Here is a 13,010-nt window from a genome sequence, read left to right as displayed (position 1 = left end):
AGTGGATAGGTTTCTAAGATGCCTTTCTTTTTTAAGCTAAGAAATAGAACTTCAAAAGTATTAATGAAACTTCAGCAGCAGAAATAATAGTTATTACAGTGAAAGGGGAGAAAAACAAGAATATATATGCAGAATTCCAATTCTCTAATTTACACCACATTTAAAGAAAATCTCATTCTGAAGAAGTGTAATACAGTTCTTTTCCTGGAAGGGAAGGTCTTGCCTTCAACTGTGCTGAGTGTACTAAACTTGAGTTTACCTGCCACCTCTCATTTTTTTCATATGCAGACCTACAGTATAAACCACACAAAGTTAAGATGGGCTGGAGAATGAATAACAAGTTTATTACTAAGTTATGTAAATGCATTAATTTGGGGGATTGAGTTATTTTTCATATCATTTGGGAAAATTATTTCTATGCTGTAAATAATCTGTGTCATCCCAAAGGTTTTTTTAAAACATTTGCCTGTGAGCTAATTATAAAACTACACTGAAAACGTACACTTTTATTCGTAACAGAAGGACCAGCACAATGTTAATTGCATGCTTATTTGCAAACATTCCTTTCATCGTTCAGACTATTGGCTCTAGAGGTTAGACTTTTACAAAAACCATTTCAGATTTAGTATACCTGCAACAGCGTTTTGAATAGGCAAAGATAAATTATAGCTTACTACTCGTCCAGGAAAAGAATGCATTCAATTAAAAATTTTCACCTCCTTTATTCTGCCTAACTTACCCTTTTTGTATTAAATAAGAAGTCACCAATCTTAGGTTAATCCACGCAAATTCATTTGTGCGTACTATCAAACAGTCTGTATAGCTGAGTATGTTACCAACTACTTAACACCTCTATTCTGAAACACTATGCCACACATCAAACAAATTAATTTAGAGATAAACCCATTAAACTCATGGGAGGAAAAAAAACCATGTTTCTACAATCTAAGTTTTTTTTCCTACAATTGTAATTTTATGTATCAATGTAATTAATACTTTAAGTACCCAATCCTGTGAGGGGGCTCCTATGCCCTTACTGCCAAGAGGTTCACGGGGCCAAAGAGGCAAATCATTTCAGCATACTGCTTTGCAACCTCAGTCGCACAAAAACGTTCAGGATCCTGTTAAAGATAAAGGATTTTATCAGTCAAAAACATCCACTGTGAACTGACTGATGATGGACCAGGACCAAACAACTTTATGCACATGTGAAATGTCACCGAGTTTGGTAATTTAATTTGCACATAGAGGTTTGCATACAAACTAGGGTCTTCAGTACTTTGCTCTCTATTAAGGTTTTAAAGTATAGAAGGACAACATGAAGTGACAGAAGTGTTATAATCAAAGTGAAACAACATACATGCTATCCTTAAACCTGATTTAAAAGCAAAAGAGGCAGATGAGTGCAGTTTCTTTATGCAGCAACCATATTTTCTTTTTTAAATGTATATAAATTTCTTTTTATTTAAAAAGTTACAGATTTTGAGATCTTTCTATCTAATACTGACATCATTTTAAATTAAGATGGAGTACAGGGATGACAACACCAAGGAAAATTTCCAAAGCTTTAACTTCTCACCATTCTATCATCACCTCAAAGTCAATTTTCACCTTTTTCACTGGCTGAATTTGTTATCTTACATTTTGCTTTGGGGCTCATGTTCTTGCAATATGGCAGTACTGGATTACGAGAACACTGACAAGCCTGTTTGCTAAAAATGAACAATGGCCATATTACAGCAAGTCTGTAATATCTAGAAAGAAAAGGAAAAGCAGACCCAACAAAGCACACTTACTTGTTAATTACATGCAGACTGCAAATATTTGTACATCTAGTGAGTAATAAGTAAAGCCAAACCTGAAGTTGCTTGCCAAGGTTTTTGACACCAGGAGAATTTTTTCACATTCTTGATCACATATGAAAGCCAGTTAATGGCCCAAAAATTAATTATAGATCAGAGCTTAATATTTACTACTGAAAAAAAATGCAGGTTCATTAACATCTAGCCTGAACTACTGTTCAAGTATGACCACCCTGCCAGGTAGGAAAACTTAAGGTGTGAGGCACCTATAAGGGGAACACCCCACCCCACCTCAAATCTCTTCTGACAACTTTAGATGAGGATTCCAGCAAAACACACAAAATACAAAGTCACAAACACAGCTAGGGACACGGACCAGACAAGGACTAAAATGGCACAGGCAGCCTTAATTCTGCCATTGTAAAGCTTCTGAATATTTCACTTGGTAACTGACGGAAAATCCTCAATGCAACTTTCACTTACACAAAGACAACCATGCAGCAATACTTCAGCAACCAAATACACATTTTGTTTTTTTACTGGGACAGCAAAAATATAGTAAAAGCACAGATACAACTGGATACCTGCATATAGGGTTCCACACTTTTTAAGCAAAGCCCAAACTTTTGAGCACCTCTTGTGTGAAATTGGTCCCGACCTTTCTAACTAACAGTGGATGTTGTGCAAGAATTTACTGCTTAGTTCCACCTGAGGTAAGAAACAGAGAAAGGTGCTGCAAAAATCACAGGCTATCTGAAGTATATAAACCAAACTGATCACATAAAATACAGCTAAGCAGTGACCACAAGAACAGTGCAATAACTTGCATCAGAAACAAGGGATGAGTAACAGGTAAAACCAACATAGAAAAAAGGAAGTAACCAGCACCTGGATGAAGAAGGCACACAGGAAAAATCTAACAACCAATGAATGCCAATTATTATGGCAGGAAATGTTAACCACCTAAGATTTCCCACCACGTCCAATAACACTAATGGTGGCTTCAGCACTACATATTCCTCTTTACCAATTCTCTGAATTGTGTAATAAGGCATAAAGAAAAAAAAATGTAATTCACAAATGGAAGTTTCATTTAAAAAAAAATACCTGCCCAAATTCCTTGAGAGCAGCTTGAGTATTTAGCTCTCTGACTACTCCTTTGAAGATAAAGTTTACACCTTTCATTCCAAGTAACACCACACAAAAATTAAGAGCAAGGCTTTTGAATAACAGGACCGAGTACATTCTTCCTGCCTTTTTGGTTTGTTTTTTTTTTTTGACTGGGAGTAAGGATTAAGAGACAAGAAAAAATGCCTACCTTAGATTTCTGTACCTATGTATTTAACAATCAGTACATAACACAAATGAATAAAGATTTAGAAACTAGCACCACAGATATGATCAAAACACATCAGTGTTTTCAAAAGTAGCACAGCATGAGGCATCCTGACACGGAGAGAAGGCTAAAAGCCTTTTGGTTATATTAGCACAAGGACTGCAGATAATATTCTGGATTTTAAACTCTCTTTAAAGAATCCTTTCAAACCTTTCAGTATTATGAAACTCACTGCAGCTTCTCAATACATCTTTCATTTTTTTAGTTCTTTTCCCTGAACAGTTCTTCAAGATGTGGTGTCAAATAACTTCTGGAAATCATAATTATCTTTTCCCTTCATGTTCCCAATCACGTCCCAGGTCAAAGACACCAGGAATATCAAAAAGGTCATTCTCATTCAACTCCCTTCTTGACAATGGTAACTTATGTTTTTAAACACGCACATTATCAAAAGAAGTTTAATTAAAAGCTGGAACTGTTCTTCATTTTATTTAGATATTTTGCCTTTAAATTCAACATCACTTTACCTCCCATTAATTTTTCCTTTCTACCTTTGGAAGCTGTAATTTCATTCCTTTCAATGTATTCTTCCAGCTCCGTCTTAACTGCCCATGCCACTTTGAAACAAGTCACAACCATTTTGCAAGCCCAATTCTCTCCGTCCACTGATATACTGTTGCTGTATTTAACAACTCAGATTTCCACATGACAGTAAGAAACTTAAGTAGCTTAGGAAGATTATGAAATCAGTCTTTGGCCCCTCTGTTTTTAAGACCCCAAAAAATGTCCAGGATAGGTACCAAATCCTGCACTGTGTATCTAAGCTACTGTCAGTAACGCTGCTCTTCTCTTTACATGCTTGTGAATCTTCAACTAGGGATCCAAACATCACTATCCGAAAATAACAGCTACAACCAAGTGCACATTAAAAAGAAAATGAGCTTTCTTATAACCCATGACCTCTGCTGCTGAAAACAGCACCCTACAGAGTTTTAGAAGCGCTGCATACAAAAGCCAACTTCAACATTGGGCTGCAGCACATTCATGCCGAGGAAGGATAAAACAAAACAGTGTAACTAAAATTTTGTCAACAGATTTATCTACTAATTTATTTACTGAATACAATCACCTAATGATGCAGCCACAGTTCCCTTCCCAAACTGTGGCTGTCAAAAAATCCTCCCATACAAATCACAACATAATTCACAGGTTCCACATTCTGAGCTTCAGAAGACTCCTTGATATTCACTCCCTACTGCCTGGCAAAGCCATGAGAGTATTTATGTCTTTTGCGACTGTAAAACAAAGCATCAGTCACAGTAACAATTCACTAAACTGTGATTCTTCTTTTTTCTGGTATGGAAGCCAAGAAGCAGTTAACAATGATGACATTAAAAACTACCACATTGGGGTACCTGAGCTAACATCTTACTGATATGAACAGGGCAGCTCACACCTCTTGCAGCTATTGTTCCAGTTTCTCTACAACCTCACTTAGACACCTTGGCTTTTAGGTTGTGTTCTGAGGTTTTCAAGAGAGCCGTAACAGCCAGGGACTGAGGGGGAGAAGGGGGGAGTAAGCAAAAGATACCAGATAACAAGGTAGCAGATTTAGAGAGGTGTCAATAAGCAATGCCACTGCTCAACAGATGAATCTCAGTATTGGTGTCACATAGCATGTACTCAAAGTACATCCTCAGTAGCCCTATCACAGCTAACATACAACTACAACGTGGATTAGGATGGACACATAACATTGTTATAGACATGAATTTGGAAGCAGAACACTGATGAGCTTCCATGTTTGGAGCCATCCCTTTTGCTATACAGCAAATGCACAATAGCTTGATTTAAGCTAGTGTACTAAGTAGACTTTTTCCAAAGAGCAAACAAGAAGCAAAACTACACTGCAAATGAACAATCCCTTGAAATGCAGCAGTTAAGTTTTACAACATTTTCTTAATTTAATAAGAGATCAATGCTTAGACGGTATGATCAACAAAGCCAGAACTTGATTACTCTATAAATGCCTTGTTTGTAGGGGCCAGAGAGCGAGGCTCAGTACAGGTTTCCATCAGAAACTGAGAGCTTGGCCTTGGCCAGCACCCTTCAGCTTTTGAAGAAAAGACCAAAGGCTGCTGGGACCGAGGTGTACAGTCACAGCTGCTGCAGTTTGCCACAAACTACTCGTGTCTCAACACCTCGTGTTACCTGAAGCATACCGATGCCTGCTGGGTTCGCTGGGTTTGGGGCAAGTGGCCTTTTAACATCAACATAACCAGCCAAAGGCACCAGCCTCAGGGCAGGGCGGATGAGTGAATATTAGGTGGAAGCACATGGGCAAACGTCACTGCTGGGGATATGCGGCTGTAGCTGTCCAGACAAGATCCTGGTAACACGAACCCGAGGACCACGTAGCCTTGGTATTTTCCCTTTACGTTTGTTACACGGCCAGGGAGGCCAGAGCAGGCCGGGCGGCGGCGGCGAGGCCCCGCGGGCACCTCGACGCCCCGGAGCAGCTGCGCCGCTGCTGCGGAGAGGCCGCAGGCCGCGCCCCGTGCCTCGCCGCCGGAGGCCACGGCCGGCGGGAGGACGCGGCGGGGAGGGCGCTGCCCAGAGGGCGCCAGCAGCCCGCGGCAGGGCAGCCCCGGCCACAAGGCTCGCCGAGCGCGGGCCGAGCCCCTGCAGGCGGCCATTCCCAGCCCCCGCCGGCGGTGCCGCCCAACCGGCTCTCCTCGCCCGCGTGTGTGAGGGGGCAGCGGAAAGCGGCGGGGATTTCCCACAGGAAGCCCTGTCGAGGCGGGCGGCGGCGAGCCGAGGCGGCGGGGGGTGTGTGTGTGCAGAACAGAGGGGGCGCTCCGCCGCTGCCGCCCTCCCCCTCGCTGCACGTGCGAACCGCCGCCCGCCCGGCCGCGCGCCAGCCAGCCAGCACGGGCAGCGGCCGCCCCTACCTGCGGCGCCGGGGGGAGGCTCCATCTGCGACTCCACGCTGCAGCGGCAGCTGCGCACAGACCGCATCCGGGCCCGCCGCGCAGGCGCGGCGCCGCCGAGCCCCGCCCCCTCTTCCTTGCACCGGGCGGGCGCACGGCGAAGGGCGTTGCAAACGAGCGGGCGGGGGAGGCGCCTGCGCCAGCGGTGTGGCGGGAGGGGGGGCGCGGGCGCGCGCGGCCGGGTGCACGCGCAGCGTTCGTTGCCGTCATGAGGCGGGCGGGCGGGCAGGTGGCGGGGCGGGCGGTCGCCGGGCTGTTGCCGTTGCGCGCCGTGCTCCCGCGGCCGAGGGCAAGGTGCGGTGAACGGGGCTGAGGAAGCGTGGGTGGGCTCAGTGTCTGGGGGTTAGTGAGGGGTCCCTGCAGGTTCGGGTACAGGGAACGGCGGCTTCCTCGGGAGCCACAAGCAAACAGCTGTGTGAGTGCAGCCCCTGACAGGGCTGCGGGCGAGGGGTGGCACAGCCTCCGGCTGAGGGAGCCCTTGGAGTGTCCGCAGCTTCCACAGCAAAGGCGTGAAGTGGAAGATGAGTATTACAACGGTGGTCGCTTTTATTCATGAGTTGGTTTGTGCCCTTCAAAAAGGGCATCCAGCCATGTGGGCAGGAGGCCCTCTGTCCTGGCTCTGTATTGTATGTCTCTGGGACTGCCCTCCTGTGACAGGTGTTCAGGTGGTGGAGGAATCAGAAAATGTAGTGTCCCACCAGAAACTCGGGCAAAATATTACCATGGAAAGTTCTGCAGGGGTGTTGGTCAGCCTAGCAAAATGCAGCAGAAACTATGAAAACCTGAAAATGAGGCATAGCTGAAACTTGGGACTTATTTTAACAAAGACAATACAGAATTTTCGGAGAACCCACCGTCTTTTCCTGTCTTCAACATTTTAGACTGATGGGCGCTATGGAAAATTGGTCATTTTATGCAGTAGCCTCTTATGCAAGGCTGCAAAAATTCTTCCAAATATAGCATTTCCTCTGTTATCCTGCAATGTTAATTCCTGTTCAGTGGAAAGGTAAGCTTTAAACATCATGTTCTCAGGTAAGTGGGAAGCCCAGGAGCCTTCCCCAAGCACCAGACAGACTTTGTATGCTTCTGGAAGGTAACCACAAGCAGTCTAGAAACAAATCAGTGGGAGGAATTTAGATCACAATTACCATGTTATTTATTCTTAAAATGAAATTTCATTAAAGTTTCAGATCCACAAGTTTTCTGCAGATTTACATAATTTTCCCCATGTGAAAATTCAGTCCCTTTATTTGAAAATGGATCGTTTCAACTTGAGGACACACTGCGAGCCAAGTACTTTGTGCTGATATGTTCACAGAAATTAGTAGAGCGTGATGCAGGCAGAATCTTCCACACAAATGCTTTTGGCCTTACTGATCTAGAGCATTTCTGTTATAGAGCATTAAGTGTCTTTGTGGGTTGGGCTTTTTTAATCCACAAGTTTGTTCTTGTTCCTTGGAGTAAAATGTGGCTATTACAGTTGTTTTCTGTAACTTTAAACTGTACCGCTTCAGTTAATGCTTATACTGTGATTTGAGAATTTTAATTGAACAGGGCTGTGAAAACGCAACATATAAATTTATTTGTATTTGTTTTATTAAGGGGTTTTGGACTATGCCACTTCAGCAACGACTGTGAGAGAATGTTAAAACAAAAAGGTAACCAACAAGCTACAAACAGTTGTTATATATATATATGCAATGAGACAATACAGAAAAGCACACGGTACAAAGAGAAGCTTTCAGCATAAGAGCCAAAAAGGAGAATGTACGTTTACAACAGTAAGTTGAATTTAAGGAAAAAAAAGAAACCTCCTTGAAGTTGGTAATTTTGCTGCTCTTAAACTATTGGCTACTGGTGTTTATCTATGCCCTGCAGAATCAGAACTGTGAAAATTTATTTAAGATTAAGAAGTTTGAATGTGCATGTCAGCTCTCTGTATTGTCATGTTAACCTGACAGTTTTCAGGGACAGGATACTAGGCTAGATATAACTTTGCTTTGCAGTAGTATTTCTGTTCTTTGATGAAGGCAATAAATAGAAAAAGAAAAGTCCAACAACTTTGTAACTCAGGGAAGTTGTCCTCTCCTGCTGCTTCGTCCAGTAACAGGCCTGGAAAGCAGAAACAAGATTTTTCTGCAATTCTTAATTTCATGTCTGACAGACAAGAATGAAGAATGCTAAGAACTGCAAGTGAGTAAGAGGCATCTTGGGGAAATAAAAACAGATACAAAGGAAAAAAATGGATAGAACAACTTTGTTCTGGAGATTTAAGGGGCAGAAAGGTGTAATGCAGATGTGGGTCTGGTACAGTCTCATGCTATTTGGGGCTATTAGAAAGTATTGAAATGAGAAAGTACCAGAGAAAGTGTTATCATGACAGATACATAAGACATTATGCAGAGCAGGTATGGCTTAAGTAAGACAGAAACTGTCCTCAAAGAGCTTTAAATTAAGATTAACAGTTTATTTCTAACCTGGGGGTCAGTGCAGTGATCCCAGGAGGTGGTATACAGTGGCCAAGTCAATGGTTTCGTTATAGCAATTTGAATGAATATAAGCAGAACAATTTTCACAACCAGAAAAGAGGAGGTTATTGTGTTAAAGATATGAAGTTTTAAGAGTTATATAAAGAATTTTAGTAGCATGGATTAAAAGAGTTAAACACTTTGTAAATACATGTATGCTTTTATATGCAGTCTAGATATTAAGATCGTCGACCCGTATAGAGAGAAAAGATGTATTTACTTCCTTCCATAATGCAGAAGTGCCTGTTATGTGAACTCCATCCTGTGGGAGCATTTCAAGGGTATGCAGGGTAGTTTCATTAATAAAAGAGAATGGAGCCAGGCTCTTTTCAGCAGTGCCCAGTGACAGGACAAGGGGCAATGGGCACAAACTGCAACACGGGGAAATTCCGTCTGAATATGAGGAAAAACCTCTTTACCTTGAGGGTGGCAGAGCCCTGGCACAGGCTACCCAGAGAGGCTGTGGAGTCTCCTCTGAAGACGTTTAAAACCTGCCTGAACGTGACGCTGTGCACCTGCTGTAGGTGAACCTGCTTTAGCAGGATGTTTGACTAGATGATCTCCAGAGATCCTTTGCAATCCCAACCATTCTGTGATTCTGTGAAAAGTGCAAAGTGGGTCTTCCTTAAACATGAGGTCTAACTTGCATCTTATCCCAGGAGAGAGTTTTGAAATGGCATCTGGATTACGTAATTTGTGTTTAGTCAATTTTTTTTTATATGAAACTTGTGCAAGCTCTGCAGCCCTATGAAGTTATGCTGAAATTGGTGGGCTTTTGGTATAGCATTTTGATACTAGTACCATATGCTTTGTTTAACTGATATACTTATCCAGCAAAATTGCTTAATTGGGACATCTCCTGGGGCACTGATGTAAGACCAGTAGTACTTAATATATACAACTGTTGCTTAACAGGGCCTTAATGTGATGGTGGCTACAATTTACTAGTATCTGCCCCTGGTTATTCAGTGCTGCTTATGTCATCTGTCGGTTACAGTCTCTTGAAACTTGTCTATACAAGGGAAATGTTTCCGGCAGTTAATTCCCTGAGAGTAAAATATTGAGTGCTGTAGTGAAAATAGATTGGTGATGGTAGTCGCAATTTCTGCACTGATTATTACAGTGGGGAATATCTGGTAACTTCCCTTATAGTCTTGGAGGATGCTTGCCACAATTTTTTTCTGATTAGATGAAAAATAAAATACAGTCATAAGTAGTGTTGGATTGCAGTCATTCCTCAGTTTCTAAGATTCATATTGTCATTTGATTAGTTAATCACCCATTTTCAAGTGTGAACATATTTTCACACTTCAACCAAGACAGTGTTAACAATGAAACTATAGATAGCAATAGAGATTCATTATCTATTGCACAAGTCTCTGCACCTTGTTCTTAGCAGATAAAGAGAGCCTATGTCTGCACACAGGTGTGATTGATTTTTTTTTTTAACTCCAAACATTGGTCAAATGAGTTCAAAGGAGTATTTTCAAACGGCACCTCTTCAGCATGTTTGCTGTTGACATTTTTTATCTTGTTTCATGAAATATAACTTCCAGTAAAAGCCTGTGATTCTTTGCTAAGCTTATGCATGTGAAATACATCGCTCATAGGTGAGAGATGTGGGGGAGGTTTAAATGAAAATTAACATTTAGAATCAAAGAAACATTTCTTTCTCTTTTTAAGGGAGCATACTTTTACTGAAGCTGCTGTAAAGTCATTCAGGGTGCCTTATTTGCAATTGCCATCTGAGATTTTCACTGACTGGAGACATGTCTTCCAGATGAGGAAAACACATGGAGGAGCAGTTTGTAGTGTCTTTTTGTTGTTGCAAGTTGCAACATTTTGTATTTATTCCCTCATATAAAATTAAACCCATCCATATGTCTTGTTTTCTAAAGGCTGAAGATCAGAAGTCTTTACAGCAGAATCTGCTCTTATAGGAAGAGGAAGCACTAGGCATGTTCAACTATTTCTGTCCGGTCTTACTAATCAATAATTCTGCCTGTTCTAACAAGCGGATACTAGTAGCTTGCCAGCCTCTGAACCTGCAGCCTGTCAAGTCTCACATAACTGATGTGAGACTTCAAGCATTAGTGCTGTGTTGCCTTGGCCTCTCTTGCTCTAGAAGAACTGCAGCTGGTGTGTGGCTAGGTGGCATGCTCTGGAGTGGCAGTGCCTATGTCAAGTCCTGTGCCTTGTCTCTTTCCCCTTCACCAAGAATGAAACCTTTCCCTTCGTAGGCCTGGCCTTTCCGTTCATGTTTCAGGGGAGTTGGAAGCATCCGATCAAGGTGACTACCATAATTTTTTTGTTGTCTTTCTAGCAAGACATCATTGAAGTAGTATCTAGGGAACTGCCATCTGTTGAAGTAGAAAAAATGCATCAAATAATAATTACGTTTGCCAGTCACTACTGGATGTGATTGAGAGAGTAATAACCACTTCAGTTCCTTTTCTGAAGTCCATACACAGCAGCACGATCTTTCATTGGCTTTTGTTTCCTTACAAATGAATCTTTTATCTAACAGATTCAGATGTACCCTGAAGTTATAAGCTATACACCAGCTATAGATGACTTGAATGGCACCAAGATTTTGAATAAAAATAATAGCATTTCAGTAATGTAAAAGGAAGGGAAGGTCCACCACCAAAACAAAGCCAAATATAAACTTTCATAATTTGATTTATCCTCCTTACAAGAAAATTACTTTTCAGGCTATGGTCAGAATGTTTTCTTGTCTGAATAAATTTACAACAATTATAGGGTGACTGTCACTTGCACTGAAGGTTTTATTTGGAAACTTATTTCAGACATTACCAAAGCTTTGGATTTTTGTTTTCCTTCCTTGTGGCTCTACATGCAGTCAAAAGTTTTCTTTGTCGTCATGGTTTTCTTTAAAAAGCTACCTAGTCAGTCTCTTGTTTTATCCTTTCCCATTTGTTTAAATGCTGTACAGAGAAGAGCTAGTCCCTGATCATAAATGTTGAAGAGGAAATTGTTCAGTATTCAATGTGGCTTTTAGGCCATAGTAACCACTGTGTGGTGCAGTCCTCTGTGTGTGTGAGCTGGCAGTTGAGCCCTCTCTGCTGTCTTTCCATTAATACTAGCCTGGACACTTCCTAATCACTCCCGGGTGCGGTTTTAATTTGTTGGGGTTTTTGTGTCACAGTAGAGAATTACTCTGGAGGCAAGCTCTGAAGTCCTGAAGTACTTTCCAATCCATTCCTTAATGTAGACAGGTGTTAAAGCTCTATCCTTGGTATCAGGAGTTATTACAAGTATAGAAGAAGAAATTGAGTAAACCTTTAATAACTGAAGCATGCTACATAGTCCTGTTTGAGTGCTAGTCTTGTTTATACATGCTCTTTTTGTGTGGTAAATCCCTGCTTAGAGACACAAATCTTCTTAACTGCTGGTTGATTCTCTTAGGAATTGCTGTTTCTTTAGTTCTGGAAATGTTTGCTTCTTAAAAGGGCACGCCACCCTGTAATGTAGGATCACTGTTCTCCCTTGAAGTTCAACTGAAGTGGTTGCTTCTTTCATCTCTAAACCTCAAAAAGCCTTATAGATAGGGAAACAAAAGTACAAAGAACTTAAGCAGTTTGCCTGACATTCTGGAGGAATGCTAGTGGTAGAGTAGAGATCTAAAGATCAAGTCCTCAATTTATAGTCCGTTGAGATGACATGAGATTGTAACGGTACTCATAGTTCAGGAAATTACACCTAAGTACGCTTTTGCATTTGGATTGTATCATTGGAAATGGTAGGGTCTGAGTCATTGGAGCAGAAGACAAAGGTGATGAAACAAAAGCTACTTATTAATGTATGTAAAGAAGGATGCAGAAATGGATGAGAAAAAAATGTCATTGCTGAATGTGATCCTGTTACTATCTAAAAAAAAACTTTCTTTCAGCAGGTGACTTCTTTTTGCATGCATCATACCCTGAATATTTAGCTTATAGTAGATCCTTATGCCTATCTGTAGCCAAATGTACAGTAGGATAGTGTTATATAATTATCTACAGTGTTATATTTGCATACATCCTTAGTTTACGTTGCTGAGAAGTCTGTTGTTGTTTGTCTCTTCCATAAATTATAGAAAACAATCTGAGAAACTGGGATTTATGTTCCTTAAAACTTACAGTAATTAAATAAATTCACTGCACTTGTTTCAAGTTCAGACTTGACACTTAAAGACTGATAAACAGGATGCGAGGAGAGGAAGATGCTTTTCGTACCACAACAGATCAAAACATGTTGGTTTTTTTAATAAAAGCTTTTCCCCTCCCTTTAGTTTTTAGGTGTGTAAGAGTGATGCAACAATAATAATGCTGAACACTTAGCTTCTCTGTAT

General features: G+C 41.3%; 1 protein-coding gene across 1 annotated transcript in view; it reads right to left on the bottom strand.

Moving 5' to 3' along the window:
• The window catches only part of CMC1 (C-X9-C motif containing 1), a 44,286-nt gene extending 38,076 nt beyond the window's left edge, over window positions 1–6,210 (bottom strand). The window contains exon 1 of the mRNA XM_056338742.1: window positions 6,090–6,210. Within this exon, the coding sequence (XP_056194717.1) occupies window positions 6,090–6,156 (67 nt within the window). The 5' untranslated portion in view covers window positions 6,157–6,210. The remainder of the gene's footprint in view (window positions 1–6,089) is intronic.
• Between the last annotated feature and the right edge of the window lie 6,800 nt (window positions 6,211–13,010).

The sequence above is a fragment of the Falco biarmicus genome, chromosome 4 (genome assembly GCF_023638135.1).
Source record: "Falco biarmicus isolate bFalBia1 chromosome 4, bFalBia1.pri, whole genome shotgun sequence".
Lineage (NCBI taxonomy): Eukaryota > Metazoa > Chordata > Aves > Falconiformes > Falconidae > Falco > Falco biarmicus.
The sequence above is the reverse complement of the archived record's forward strand: the minus strand, read 5'-3'. Positions and strand labels throughout refer to the sequence as shown.